Source organism: Priapulus caudatus, unplaced genomic scaffold (assembly GCF_000485595.1).
Source record: "Priapulus caudatus unplaced genomic scaffold, Priapulus_caudatus-5.0.1 Scaffold187, whole genome shotgun sequence".
Lineage (NCBI taxonomy): Eukaryota > Metazoa > Priapulida > Priapulimorpha > Priapulimorphida > Priapulidae > Priapulus > Priapulus caudatus.
This window is the reverse complement of record NW_014577248.1, coordinates 355,509-371,794: the sequence shown is the minus strand read 5'-3', so window position 1 is coordinate 371,794 and position 16,286 is coordinate 355,509. Positions and strand designations below refer to the sequence as shown.

Here is a 16,286-nt window from a genome sequence, read left to right as displayed (position 1 = left end):
AAGCTAGGTCACACCCATGGCTAGCCCCCCCTAATGTAGGTCCCACCCCTAATGTTCACTTGTTCGAATTATAACTCTGGCCTTTGTCCTTACCTACTCCGCCAGAGATATCTCGTGAAATCCTGCAGGAAATGTTCTCTCCGTGAAAATGTAAAGAGGACGAGATGTCTGTTAATATACACGAGTAATGGGGCGCATTGCATGCCGGGATGAGCTGCTGCCGGCCTCCGAGCTCCGTTTCGAGGCCGCCAAGCCAAGCACAATGCGCGCGGGATGACGTCACGCACACAACGATTACGCGATCGATCGAAAGTAGCGCCGTTAGGGATTTTCGGATAATACCGTCCTCTTTACCTTTTCACGGAGAGAACATTTCATGCAGGATTTTACGAGATATCTCTGGCGGGAGTAGGTGAGGACAAAGACCAGAGTTATAATTCGATAAAGTGAACATTTATGTACACATAGATACCAAGATGGGAGCTGTTGGATGTGTTTTCGTTCTGTAATCGTGTTGAAATGAAGCGAGCGTCGAGCTGCGAATTTCCGCGATCACGCTTTCCTACCTGCTCTCTTATTCATGTTGTTTCTGCACGCAGCACAGGGGCGGGCGTGCGGTGTACTTGTGTGTTGCAGATGGACATTTGACCGCATTTACAGGTGATTATAGGCGAAATAGAGTAGAGAATCCTTTCAATAATGCCATAAAAATGCTAGGTCACTGCTCCGTCAGACCATGTCCTCAGAAAATGTCTAAAATCTGCCCTGTGCCCATTGACCTTTGACCTGTGACCTCCAATTTCGGAGGCACAGTGATGGCTTTTCCTACCATGATGCTATACACCAAATATTAAGAGCATAGGTCGAGCCGTTCAGATTTGTGTCGCAATTCCGTATTTCCTCCTATACCTTAAGTTAAGTGATTACGTCACCGTAAATAGTAAAAGTAAAAAAAATATTCCCACTTTTTCACAAAATGTAAGTAATTCTGTTCACTTTTTATGGTTAAATTGCTGCATTATATTTCCTATTTTACTATATTGTTCGATGTGAACATACACTCGTGACTCATACATAGCCCATAGCAAGCAATTAACGTCAGGAACATAATATCAAATCGTCCAGGTTTTTTGGATTTTTAACTAGTTGAGAAACAATCTTATCAGGTGAGAATTTGACAATACGTTTAGTCCCGTTAGTTCTTACTTTTAATGTAAAAAAATGGCAACAAAAATTTTACAATTTTTACCATAGAAAATTTGTGACGTAGTCAATATTCCCCCTCCGTTGACACATCTTGACCTTTGACCATTGACCCCACAAATTGGTCATCCCGAGTCCATTTCACGCCCCCCCCCCCGTCGTCATGAATATCGTAACCGTACGACGAGCGGTTAAGATTTGTGCCCAACTGTTGACGGACTGACGCACGGATGGACGCTCATGCGATTCTACAAGCTGCATCTGACTTCGGATGCAGATGAGCTAATAATATAATAATGAAACTAAAAAAAAATTTAAAATGTATACAAAAAATCTGCACCCTCTTCTATAAAAATTTAAAAAGAAATCATCAGAAGATGAGAGAAACTGCACCCTTTTCTCCGGGTCGTCAGAATGATGCTCGTGGTGTCGTTCGTGGTGATGATGGTGCTTGTGCTTGTCCTTGCTTCGCTTCTTCTTTTTCTTCTTGTGCCGTCTGCTTCCGTGCGCCTCATTCTCGACCAGTGAACCCTCGCTCTCGGGCGCTGGCGACGATATGTAGGCGTTGGGCGACGCTGACGGAGTGTCTCCTCCACCGACCTTCAATACGAGCTTCAGAGGTTTCTCAATCCTCTCTGCACCTATTAACGACAGTAGATTACATAGGATAGAAGAGTACACACGAAAACGTTGGTAGAAAATGCAATTTTTGTTCGTTTAACATCATTGTATTGTTAAAACGAATCAGGTTAAGGGTTCATGGATATAAGCGCTGACCACAATGCATAATTGCATTTTTGCAAATGTGGACAGCTCTTAATATCCTTTGGCCCAGGTTAAGTGCACATGAACTTATGACGTGCTGTGTAAGTGACTTTGTCATTGTGTAAATGTGTGTTTGACTAATCAGACTGTCACTGACGCTGAGAGGGTCTATGTCCCCCAGGGTACTGCCGGAATGTACCCTTGTACTATCTAATAGCCGACCGTACTCACCTACTCCACTAACGAGTCTAGGGAGTCGCCTACGCCTATTCCCTAACGCCTAACCAATATCAGATAGTTACCAGGGTACGTTCCGGTATACCCGGAGCCATTGTAGAACTTGTTTGTGCAATGTTCGACACGATTGTTACACCATACCCAGGGTACGCTTCGGCAGTACCCTGGAGACATATGACCCTATGAGCGTCACATAACACTGTCAGAGAGTGCGGTGCCAACCGTAAAATAATGCATTATGCATCGTGTCACGACACAGGCAAATCTGTGCACCATTCTTGTTGATAAATAGACTGTAGCCGTGTGAGTATGCACAGATGTGTGCATAATGCACATTTCAAAACCTCACAAGTCACACATGAACATACTGACGTATAGTCTCACGTTGGCGTTGCTAGGTAGTATTAGTGCATCACATGATAAATCGTTGAAATTCTATTGGATAACGTCGCGGTACTATGAAACAATGGTGCCGCCGCTCACTATTGCTTGCGCGACGGAATGTTTAAATCCGCAATATAAGCTACAGTAATTTTCTTGAAATTAGCGCATTCCTGCTCCAAAAATAGCCAGCCCTGCTGAAAAGTTACAGTCAGGGACTATGGGACCAGCTGCTATTTCAACCACTGGTATATGTCAGGTTTTCTGATTTATGAGAAGGTGAACTCGATTGGCAACCAGCAAACCAGCAGTTCACCCCTACATTTTGGTATTTTTATTTGCATTATTATTTTGAATTTTCCGATGGCTTTGCCCATGCAAAACAAACATTTCACCCACATGCATGCTTTAAATTTACACACAGAGTGTCCCCAGATTGCATCTCAGAACTTCTACAATTCAAAAATGTTCTGGAGGGCATGCCGCCACGCCCCCCCCCCCCTAGCACTGAGCAGCACCCCCATGCATAATGAATAAGCTTGGAGAACTGGGATTATGATTATGGACATTGATAATACTAATAAACACAAGGAAGAATATGATATATGCTGTTTATTACTGTAATTTGCTCCAAAATTGGCAGGCTACAGCTTTGCTGGCGGCCTACAGCTTTTAGGAGCTATAGGCCTGCAGGCCTACAGCTTTTCTGCTCAGTGGCAAAACACTGACTATGGTAGTAGTACTAGAATAGCTCTAAGTACTATAGCCCGCTTACATTAACTGTAGCTGCAGCCGACAACTGTACGCGGGCTATAAGTAGCTAAGACTATAAGCTAGTGCCAGTAGTTAGGCCGCTCGACACATGTCCACCTGAAGGCTGTGAGTTCAATCCCCGGCCGCGGCAGTGAATTTTCTCAAGGTGTAAAAACCTGGCTCTCAACATTGGAGACTGTGAATCTCCCGTGGCTCGGGTGACCACTAAAATGGCGGTCCCGTCTCAGTATATACAAGGCCAATGGGGACGTAAAAGAACCACTAAGGGCGCAAAAAACTCTGGCTGTGACCACCCTCAGTGCCATTCGGCTAAAGGCTAACTACCTGGCTTTACCCAAGCTAGGTCACACCCCATGGCTAGCCCCCCTAATGTAGGTCCCACCCCTAATGTTCACTTGTTCGAATTATAACTCTGGCCTTTGTCCTTACCTACTCCCGCCAGAGATATCTCGTGAAATCCTGCAGAAAATGTTCTCTCCGTGAAAATGTAAAGAGCGACGAGATTCTGTTAATATACACGAGTAATGGGGCGCATTGCATGGCCGGGATGAGCTGCTGCCGGCCTCCGAGCTCCGTTTCGAGGCCCGCCAAGCCAAGCACAATGCGCGCGGGATGACGTCACGCACACACGATTACAGGCGATCGATCGAAAGTAGGCGCCGTTGGGATTTTCGGATAATACCGTCCTCTCTTTACATTTCACGGAGAGAACATTTCATGCAGGATTTTACGAGATATCTCTGGCGGGAGTAGGTGAGGACAAAGACCAGAGTTATAATTCGATAAAGTGAACATTTATGTACACATAGATACCAAGATGGGAGCGTGTTGGAGTGTGTTTTCGTTCTGTATATCGTGTGAAATGAAGCGAGTCGTCGCGAATTTCGCGATCACGCTTTCCTACCTGCTCTCATTATTCATGTTGTTTCTGCACGCAGCACAGGGCGGGCGTTGCGGTGGTACTTGTGTGTTGCAGATGGACATTTGACGCGCATTTACAGGTGATTATAGGCGAAATAGAGTAGAGAAACATTAAGACTGGTACATTTCGTGTTTATTTACCATTAATTTTTTTTATTGAGACGTTCCAAGTCAAGTGCCTGTGACAACCACTGGCAGCAAGAAACCAGTCCGCTGCAGCTACAGCACACCACATCGGCCATTGTCTATATATAACATCTGTTATATATAGACAATGTATATATAGACAATCGGCCGTGTGTGTGCTGTAGGCTGCAGGCGGACTGGTTTCTTGCTGCAGTGCCAGTGGTGACAACCACAGGCACTTGAAGCATTATCAACTGTAAACATACGGCGCCGCCATTGCGCGTACACTAACACATATATGTGAGCTCATTATATATGTATTAGTGTTTGCGCAATGGGCGGCGCCGCTGCGCTTACAGTTGATATGCTTCAAGTGCCTGTGGTGACAACGACCGCTTGAAGCGTAATTTACCTGCGGGCGTGCGAGGTACGCCAGCCGCGGTCGTTAAGCCTGCTTGTTACGTTAGGGTTAGGGTTAGGGTTAGATTAGGGTTAGGGTTAGGTTTTAGGGTTATGGTTAGGTTAGGTTTAGGCGTTAGGGTTAGGGTTTCTTGCTCATCTAAACTCTCAAATTGTGAATTTATTCCTCCAAGGCGTATTTTGAAATCTGGCGCGACCGCCGCCATCTTTGTCTCGTTAAGTATGAAGCGAATGGACTGGCGTACCCTAGCCTCGAGACATTAAGAATACTAGACAAAATACACCACAGTGTATAACTCTCTTTGTCCATTGTTTAGATGAGTCCCATCATTTGTAATCTGTATCAAGACACCATCATTGAATAAAGACTGATTCACAAAATGGATGCGTTCCTATCTAAGGCGAAAGAATCGGGCAAACGCTCCGCCTCCGTCTCATCGACCCACACACTAATGGTGCCGAAGCAGTCAGCAGCTCTTACAAACGTGGCATAAACGACTCTCTAAAAGATCGCAGTAGGTATGACAATACGAATATTGACAAGTCAGGAAATTGTGCTCATACTGCCGTGTAAAGAAAGGCCACGGAGTCGTAAACTCTCGCCAAGGTTAGACAGAAGGAATGCCCTGCGTATGGCCACACATGCCAACGCTGTGACAAAAACCACCACTGTTACAGCATGTGCCAGGAGGCAGGAACAGGCTAAGTACAAGACGATTGGCAAAGTCATTTGATGAACCAAGGTGCGGTGTTCGACCACTTGTGCCTCAATCACTACTCTCTGCTCGACGCAACGGTGAAATATAACTCTCGACCACCACCTTTACAACCAACTATCAGACGCTTGGATAAAGCGCAAGTCCAAACCTCAGCCGTTTGTTAACCTCACAGTGGGTGCACACCCTGAAGACTACAAACGTCTTGGTCTTACGCTCACATCCACACCCAGGTCATCGTCATCCCTTCACATGTGCTGACACTGGTTGCCAAAGTTGCCTGGCGAGTCTCAAGGTCGTCAATCCCCGCGGCTCGCTCTAGGTAAGGCCGACCTCATCCCAGTGACATTGCGGATGAATGCAGCCAACGACAAAGCATCAACATCTTGGGTGCGAGCAATGCCTACGTTTTTCTGGCAAGGACACATCTGGCAATACGCTTGAGACACGCCAAGTTACGTACATCAGCTGATAACTCAGACAAACTCTTTATCAGCAGAGAAGCTTGCATTCGCCTAGGCATGATCAGAGACACATTCCCAACCGTAGGTGAAACCAGCAACGATCAGGCGGCACATTCTGGTAGTGATGACCACCTAGCTCGTGACGAAAATGACAGCGCGGGCTCGCGACCGAGTGTTGAATGTCCTCGACGCCAGCTGCCGCCCCCACCACCGTCGAGTCTACCATTTCCAGCGACTGAAGACAATCGAGAGGAGCTGAGACAATACCTCCTTGATCGTTACAAATCGAGCACATTCAACACGTGCGAACACCAACCACTGCCGATGATGGAAGGCCCCCCGCTACATCTAATGGTGACCCAGATGCCGAACCCGTAGCAGTACATTCTCCGCTGCCTGTAGCCGCATCCATTTGGCGAGACGATGTTTAAAGCTGATTATAGACAGAGAGTACGGGTGGCCCTACTGGAACAAGTACTCAGTAGGTGAACCGGTGCATGGTTGCCACCGCATGCTCGTTGCTGTGCGTAAGAAAAACGGCAAAGCGAGAACGGACAGTTGACGCATGCCAACCACTTAACACGCATGCAACACGTGAAAACCCCAGCACACACAGTCTACCATTGCCCCAAGCGCTGTCGTCCCACATGGACGGTAAATAACTGGTTTCGACGACGTGGAACGGCTACCACAGTGTACCACCCCGGGAAAGAAGATACAGCAGCCTTACCACCTTCATCACGCACCTATTGGGTAAGATGACGTTTATTACCCCCGCACACCCGATCAGGGGCTAGCATTGGGCATCACGGCGACTGGCTACTCCAGAAGATTTGACGAGATTGTCTGCGATGTCCCCAACAAAAGCCAAATGTATCGGACGACACACTACTCTGGCCGACAACCTGGAGGAAAGTTTCTACCAGGCATGTAACTGGTTAGATATCTGCGGCAGGAACGGGATACACCTCACCCTGAGAAATTTGTATTCGGCCAGGCCACTCCCGTTAATTTGCCGGGTTCGAGATTACACCAGACCAGCGTGAGGCCTTGCAAGCAATTCCTGCAAGCGATCATGGACTTTCCAAAACCACAGGAACATCACGCGACATCCGCCTTTGGTTCGGACTCGTCAACGCAGGTGTCATACGCCTTCAGCATGACAGAACGGATGCGCTCCATTCCGCGAGTTCTCAAGCCTGGAAAAGCATTCCACTGGGATGCTCACCTGACAGAATTACTTGAAGAATCAAAGCTGGCGATAGTGAGCACGATAGAAGAGGGCGTACGAATCTCGACAAATCAAAGCCAACCTGCCTTGCCACAGACTGTCTAAAGTCGGAATCGGATTCTGGCTTTTCCAGAAGCACTGCACCTCCGGCTAAGACAGAATTGTTTGTTGTCACTACTGGATGGAGAATAACACTGGTAGGCAGTCGCTTCACCCGACCCCGCCGAATCACGCTAATCTCCAGTAGAAGGCGAAGCCCTTGCCCTTGCCGACGCACTTGGACAAGGCTCGGTACTTCGTGCTTGATGCAAGGATCTCATAATTTCGGGGGCGACCACAGAACCACTTCTCAAGTTATTTGGCGACAGATCACTCGATGACATATCAAACGCCACGTCTCAGAAACCTGAAGGAAAAGACGTCAGATATAGATTTCGGCATGACCCATGTACCTGGCGTGAAGCATCGAGCCGCAGACATGTCTCCCGCCACCCGACTGGCGACCTCGTCGCCAAAATGCAACTCGAAGATGACATCGCTGCCAATCAGGCACGTTCCACAGAGCAGCACCACCCACCAGATCTGTACACAACAGCGGGATGTATACCGCAACTTCATCTCCGGTATTCGCTGCAGAGACGACCCCCAGGACAAAGATGGAAGACATCGTCCACCTTCGCCGCACTTCATCACTGATCCTCGCTACAAACTATCACGGTGGACAAGGTCCGCACAGCACATGTAGTGACGTTAATACGAACAAGCTGGTCGACTTGATCGAAACAGGCATGCCAGAGTTCCGCCATGAGTTGCCCACGCCACTGCAGGAATATCAATCAGTTCCGGGGATCATCTTTACACAGTAGATGGCGTCAATATCTACAAGACAGAGTCGTGATCCACCGTCACTCAGACATGACTGTTTGACGGCCCTTCATGCCGCACACCAGAGCAGCGTCAACGATGATTGCAAGAGCAGAAATATCCGTGTTCTGGCCTGGAATTACTCACGCGCAACTCGCTGCCGTCAGAAGTAGCTGCACCCATTGCAACCGAATGGCACTTCACAGCTAGCGCACCGCCCGACACCCACAACAACGCCGTATACCCATATCCAATGTGTATGTGCTGATTATTTCCACTACAAAGGCACCAACTACCTGGCAATCGTGGACAGATTACTCCAATGGCCTATCGTGAAAAGGCCTCATGTGGTTCCACTGGGTCTAGTTGAGCAGCCTCCGCAGAGCATTCGCTCGTACACCTATTGGCATACCCGACGAACTCGCATCTGACGGTGGCCCTGAATTTACTGCTGGGCCGCAACCCGCGAGTTCATGAAGAACTGGGTTTCATCACTCACGCTTATCGTCTGTTGCCTTCCCCACAGCAACTGTCGTGCAGAGTCGGAGTGAAACTGTCAAACGATCTATAACTGACAACACAGGACCATACGGGTGAACTTGACACAGACAACTCCAACGTGCAATGCTGCATGTACCGAAATTGCCCTGACAAAGACACCAAACTCTCCCCTGCGATGTGCGTTTTTGGCAGAGCTATCAAGGACTTCATCCGCTGTCTCCGCGGTCGTTACCTGCCACATAGCACATGGAAAGAGACATTGGGCGCGAGGGAGGAAGCGATTGAGAACCGACATATGAGGGCTGCTGAACGTTGGATGGAACACACAAAGCGACTCCCACCCCTTGTAGTTGGCACCACGTCAGGATCCAGAACCAAACTGCCCTAGCCCACTAAGATGGATAAAACTGGAAGCAGGTGATAGAGGTCCGCCAACATGAGCCAGTACGTGGTCCGTGTCGACGGTCAGGACGAGTTACAGTCCGCAATAGAAGTTCCTGCGGATGTATACACCGGTACACCCGCACCTGCCACGTACCAGTATCATTGATGACATCAGCAAGTATGCATCTAGATGGCCAGGTCAAAGCCATGGGAAACCTCCATAGGCGCATGTGAACATGGAGGGCAGTGCCACCTCAGAGTCATCACCAACCACCATCGTACCCACCCGGAACCCGCTACCCCACGAGTCCGGAGCGTCATCGGTCACCACCATCCAAACGACCAGGCCCGGTCCCCGGATGCCCATCAGCAGTCTCGACCGACTTCCGATGAGACAATCATTACACCCGCTAGACCTCGACAATCGCCTGGGGGTCCACATCGCAACCAGCAACTGTCTCCTCGGGCATCACCCACGAAGCCCAGTCCACAGCCGGACACAGTGACGCTGCCGGACGATCCTGCACCGACCAGAACCGCGACACGCGTCAGGCAACAACCTGCCTGGCAGACATCGGGCGATTATGATATGACAAAATAGTGTTGTATTTGTGACATCATTAACTTATTAACTTGTGGCATCATAAACTTTACTTGTTAATTCTTAACGTTAATTTCGCATGGACAAGTGCTCTTAATCAATCATTGAGTTATTCACCATAAGTATGTAAAGACATCACTCTGAAGATTTATGCTTTCGTTTCATGTGTTACTTTTAATCAGTCAGTCATTGGCACCTTTCTCTAAATACGAACATCCCAAAGACTTGGGGGAGATAGACAATAATACACCACAGTGTAACTCTCTTGTCCATTGTTTCAGATTGAGTCCCATCATTTGTAATCTGTATCAAGTACCATCATTGAATAAAGATGCTATTCACAAAATGGATGCGTTCCTATCTAGATACGCTGGCGTAAGCCTCCAGCCACTGGCTAATTTACTAGAGACTAGAGACTAGAGTGAATTTACCACTGTACCAGTGCCACATACCTTCCGATGATCTTTCTAGTGATCTGGGCCGTTTCTCGCCTCTATGGTGTTTTTTATGCTTTTTGCTACCCATAATTGGTCTCAAGTAAGCTATTTGCTACAAGCGATAATGGTTTTTAACACTTTTGTTGTGGTATTTTACGTTTCGCCGGAGAAAACAAACTAACAAAGCCGAAATCTTAGTTTATTTCACCTTTCATCTGCAAGGTGGCACCACAATTGCCGAGTAGGTATCGGGAAGTATCGCTCTAGATTAAGCCGAGAAGACACGATGCAGGTTATTTTCCGTTAGACCAGTACCATCCCTTCTCGCAAGCTCGATATAGCCCTATATCGAGCTTGTGAGAAGGGATGGTACCAGTCTAATTTTACGTTTGATTTTTTAATTTATTTTAATTCGGAATGTTCCTTATTATGGCTTATGTCATTTCGGGCTATCTAAGCATAGATATATACAACATATGTGTTGTATATATCTATGATCTAAGTAACAGAGTAGAATTAAAATTATTAATCACGTAATTATTTTTTTTATCTTATATGTGTGTACGTACGTGGTATACCGTACCATATTATAAAATCATAAAATCATAACACCTTATTTATTAATAAATTATATTTATTTCCTTGCTAAGGATTTTAATGATTTGATTTTTAAATAATTATTATGTACAATGTACATGCTTTTCCTCAACAGTTGAGGCTACGAAATTTCTGGACTCACAATCTGTTTGTGGTGGCTGAGATTTTTACTCCGCAATCTGTTCGTGTTGGCCAAGATATTTTTGGACCCATGATACCGATCACGTATAATAATATGTCTAAAATTGAGGTCCCAGTTGAAAGTGCTATTACTTTCCAACTATTCTATTACAGGGTAGTGAGAAAATATAAGCAATAATCAATCAACAATAACAATAAACAATCAATAATGCCTAGCGGTGAAGAACAATGCAGAGAAAATATGTACACAACAATATTATTCTGTAATATTTATTGTTCACTTATATCTACTCACTTTAATAAGGAGTAAGATAATATAGGATCCTATATTATCTTACTCCTGCTTTAATTAAAGAGCCTATATTGATCTCAATATCAATATCAATACAGATCAATATCGATATCAATATAGGCGCTTTGCTTTAATATAGAATGGTATCTCAAGCATGACTCATACACGACATACGTTTAAAATACCTTTTGTGGTAGTGACCTTCACAAGGCAAATATAAAATTTGCATAAACACAAAGAATAATCAAAAGAAAGGACAGTGCGTTAGGCAGCAGCACGATTTGAAACTCATCACTGTAAAAACCTCTGGGTTAAACAGTTTAACAGATTATAAAATTTCAATACACCCTTGCAAAAATATTCCAACCACAAATCCCTTTTTAATAAAAATATAATCGCACACTATATGGCGTAGGAAGGAAGCACATCACGAGCCTGCACAATCTATACGAGAGCTTTAGCATAGATGCCAACCAGTGACATGGTGCAGCAAACCTGAGAGCATGCAAACTATCACAAGCTATCAATAACTGGCAAGTCACTCACACTGACGCAGCATTATAATGTGGGAAACACAATATTTGGCACCTGTGTACTTATATAAATTATTGCAGCCTCCGGGGTGATCTCTTTTAATGAATGGCAAGTGGCCTTTATACAAATTTGTACCAATCGCACACTGGATAATGGTGTACCAGACTGCAATATGCCAAAATACTTGCAAATGACTCATTTTCAATCTCATTTTCCTTGTGCAACGTGAACACACCTCTATCCACTATCCACAATAGTGTCCGATTCAGTTAAAGCCTACATCACCATGGCAGTACAGACATACACACACAGTCATGCTAACCCATGACATTACACAAATGTACGTACATTCATAATTTGGTACTATCATTGCACATAACATCAAAATAATTTCATCTCTTTGTATAAATAATTAAGATAAACTTTAACTCTGCAGCATACGAGTGATAGACAATACATGCAGGATTTCCTTACAGGAGGACCAGGGATAATACTGCAGTTTGTCACAACCTGATCCTGGGTTGCCCATATAATTACTGTATGGCTATGATTAATGGCAGTAAATATTTGCAATATTGCAGCACAGTCAAACATTTACACGTTTTACTTGTTTCGTTAGTTAACCGATAGATCTCCACGTATTGTTAGTGGATTACAGCTAAAATATGGCAGACTTCAGTCATAAAATATCTATTACACTGAAAGCAACTATCAGAATTAACTGGGAACTTGAAAATAACCGCTTTTACACCCAAGCTTATTAACAATTGATATCAAACAACATTTAAAACCAGAGAGACATGATACAAGATTGCGTGGCACAGCTTTGCTGTTGATCCTGAGCGCTGCGCGCGGATGAGATGCGCAGTTCCGCGGGATATGCGCACGCGACCGCGGGGATGTTCAAGTATTAAGCGCTGTCTGCAGTGGAGACGTGCGCCAAATTCGAGGGCTGGTGCACGTCTCCACAGCGTTCAGCGGATGGTCTGTAGTTTTAGAAGATCTATAACAATGAAGACTTTGTTCTAAATAAGAACTATTGGCGGCTAAATAAGAGCAATATGTGACCCGCTCCAGCATAATACGGACTAAGTCGCAAGTTATTGTTTTGAGTAATGAGCACGCACACATGTCAATGCTGAAAATGGCCTACCTGGACAAAAATGAGATTTTTACAAAAATGAGATTTTTACAAAAATAAGTTCCTAAGTGCATATTTAATCCGGATATATAGGTTCAGATATCTCTAGATTATTATGGTCATTTTTAATTTAAAAAAATAAAAAAATAAAAAATATTTTTTTAAGGGGAACGCTTTATCTCAAAAGCTGCATATTCCGGAATAAGTCGGTTTCCGATCTTCAAATTGCTGTAGATCGGTCAATTCTTTAGACATAGCCAAATATTATATATAATTTTAAAGGTAATTAAATGATCTATTCAGATATGCACATAACTCAATTTGTAGAATTTCCTACTTAATCCTGGTTTTGCTGAAGCGGGTCACATATATACACCATTGAATTTCTTGACTAGTATGTCAAAGGGCTTGTTGGGGGTCCATTATGCAGAGCTTCCAATTGAAATGGCCCATGAATTAAATTGTCAAGTGGAATTGTGTTTTTCGGAACTACAAAGAAAATGTCTCCCTCTTACATGCACCCCCTCCCTGATCAATCACGCTTTCAGGCGTAAACAATAACAGAGATGAAATTCTGTCGAGTTTGTGGCTCTTGATGCATGTGCATTGACGTACAAGACCGTTGAAAGCACAGGCACTTGGAACGTCTCAATAAAAATAAATATTCACAAAATTTTTCACAATGATTGACCGCCTGTGTGCAAAATAGGTGAACGTATGTGAAACATATACGGTTAGTACTTACTGGGACGTATCGGTGACTAACTGCCACCACTAAATTGGTAAAATGTTCCATGCACCTTAAAAAATTCTGAAAAATTCTGAGGTTATCATCGCAGAACTCCCCAACACCGCCCATCCTCATGTCACAAAGCTATATGTAAACAAACACGCGTGTTGCGAGGTGCCTGCCTCCGATATCCATTTCGAGGCCCGCTAAGCCAAGCATAAAGCGCGCGGGAAAGACGTCACAAACACAGCTACGTTCATTGCTAAAACAATCGAGTAGCGCGGTTAGGGATTTTTGGAATTATTTAATTTTAAGAAAAACTTCAATGTTCAATGAATGACGCACTCGTTCACTTCCGAAAGCGGGTAAAAATGTCGAATTTTTCCACTTTGATGCGAAATGGATCGGCCGGGCATTTCATTATTTACGAAAAGTAAACAGGCCGGCGAAAGACAGTCGGTACAGAAACTGGTGACGTTGGTGACGCCCAATTCATGCCCATCAACGAAGAAGGCGGGGCTTATTCTGATTACGGAGATGCGAAAATGCAACAGAAGGACGTAGCACAGTGCGCTAAACAGCGTGTTATTTTCGTATTTGTGCCAAACTCTATCGTAGAAAACCGTTCTAGCCCAGCAGAATGCCCTATAGTTCCTGAGATCGGCGATTTGGTGCTGTAATGGGTCCTACCTTTCAACTTATAAAAACACGGGTGCGGCGGAGGCTGTGATTGGAAGACACAAAGTGTCAATCCATGTGCCGCATCACGTCCAGTTAGTGCCAAGAAATAAATGATGTAGGCCACCTCCATAGGATATTATACATGATTAAAAATAGCAATAAACTACTTATGCAGAAACAGCCCAGTAAGTTATTTCTGCAATCAGAATTAAAAACAATTTAGTGCACAAATGCCACCTGCCCTATACAGTTGTCTCACCAACACCATATATGGAAAAAATTAGAAAACACAAGTGAGGTCTAGCAGTATCATGATATAAAAGTCAAATGTTTTTTTGTTGTCTTAGTGGCTAATGTGCCTAATCGAGCTAAGGGAAAGCAGACAAACACAAGGTAGAAATAATGTGTCTAATCAAAATTAAGACGTTATAGTAACCATCTGTCTTGTTTTAAAATGAGAAGCTTCTATCTTGGTTATTACCAGATTAGATTATAATTACAAAAGGCAGGTGGATTGCACTGTGGTTCAATAACATTACCATCTCTTACAAGTTGATTATTGGAAGCAACGTACATAATGGATGGTAAGTGTTCTTAATTAAAAATACCTTGGTAGATGAAAGACTTAACTATCCATAAATATCCATTTGATAAATGTGATTGATGTGCTATGATACTAAGTGAATGCATACTGTGATCATTTGCTTTCTAATACATACTCATAGTCATGGATTCCCTCAACCAAATATTTATCTTAATAGCTATTCACCTATAAAATATTAATCGAAGATTAATAACCAGTGCTGATAATCACAACGATTACAAACCAGCTAAAAACTAAAAGGCCATTTGCATAATAAAAATGTGATCACTTCTCTCCATTCACATCCTTGCTTTGTGGTGTAAGTTAAACATTAATCAACAGTACTTGCAAAGCCCTTCGGATTGCTTGACTGCCACCTCCACAGGTCTGTACCTAGAAGGAAATTTATGAATTACTATTGGTGATTGGAATGATTTTTGCTGAGAGTTTGAACTTCAACCCACTTTTCAATAAATTCTTCTATAAGCTGTGTTACAACTTTGCTATAACAGTATTTTCTGTTATTTACAAGCTAAATGTTAACAGTGCATTCCAAACAGCCTACTGAACCATTATGAGTACGATCATTGTGATTTGCTTTCTGTCCATTTTTTATATGAAATGAAGCACACACAAAAATTCTGCCATTCTAATAAAAACAGTTTGCACATAGAAGAATCGCCTCACCAATTTCAAAAGTATTACCTAGATTGTTCCTAATCATGAACTGAAAGAGAACCCTTTGTGCAAAATAGTGTTCCTGTTTCGATATATTAAAGCGATTATTGCGAGAATTTTCCAGTGTTTTCCCCACTTTCATGATACCTACCATTATTGCTTGAGTAACAGCAATTGTCTAGAGTAACAATAAAATCTCTTAGAACCTTCGAACCACCGAAAACTGCCAGTTTCGAACTTATCGTTTTTGTAAACATTCGTTTTCTGTCATCTTGAACTAACAGGAAGTATGCATTAGCTTGTGGCACCACCGCTTATCTGCCATACCCACAGTGAAGGCACGCACTTGTTTTCAATTCATCACCGACACAAATACAAGATTACCAATTCTGCCATTAGGGCATTGTCGCGACACGATAAAATGCATTGCTGTTACGATGTAATTTTGAGCAGTTCTAAAGTGAATAGGGCACCAGCCTGGCAAAGCTTATTCTAATATGGGGAGAAACATAGTTTTAAATGTCAGGAACCGAGTTTTAGAATTGTCAAAACTAAAATTATGCCATAACCAAAAGAAAAAGTCGCTTTCTTACAAATTTAAATCAATTTGGGTATTCCAACAAAGATCGCTTCTAATAATGACACCGAAATATTTGTAAACGTGTAGGTGTAAAATATGTATGTTTATGTTACAGTGAGTAAGTAAAGGTCCAGGATGATTTTAAAGCCTGTATTGCGAGATTTTTTCTCAGAAAAACGAAATATAGCTGAATATAGTCTCACCTAACAGTGAAAATATCACTAATTACACCAACATTAAAAATACTAAGATTTTATGCAGTTATAGAAAATTGGATATGAACGGAATGCTATTCAACATAAAG

At 43.7% G+C, this 16,286-nt stretch overlaps 2 protein-coding genes across 4 annotated transcripts in view; both read right to left on the bottom strand.

Moving 5' to 3' along the window:
- LOC106806952 (bromodomain-containing protein 7-like) overlaps positions 1-10,228 on the bottom strand; it is a 42,876-nt gene extending 32,648 nt beyond the window's left edge. The window contains exons 1-2 of the mRNA XM_014809139.1: positions 10,041-10,228; positions 1,597-1,844 (exon numbers count right to left, since the gene is read on the bottom strand). Of these exons, the coding sequence (XP_014664625.1) occupies positions 1,597-1,844; positions 10,041-10,113 (321 nt within the window). The 5' untranslated portion in view covers positions 10,114-10,228. The remainder of the gene's footprint in view (positions 1-1,596; positions 1,845-10,040) is intronic.
- A 3,977-nt stretch (positions 10,229-14,205) lies between these two features.
- Positions 14,206-16,286, bottom strand: part of LOC106806964 (UDP-glucose 4-epimerase-like) — a 15,928-nt gene continuing 13,847 nt past the window's right edge. For all 3 annotated transcript variants that reach the window (XM_014809151.1, XM_014809150.1, XM_014809152.1), the window contains exon 10: positions 14,206-15,117. In XM_014809151.1, the coding sequence (XP_014664637.1) occupies positions 15,056-15,117 (62 nt within the window). In that variant the 3' untranslated portion in view covers positions 14,206-15,055. The remainder of the gene's footprint in view (positions 15,118-16,286) is intronic.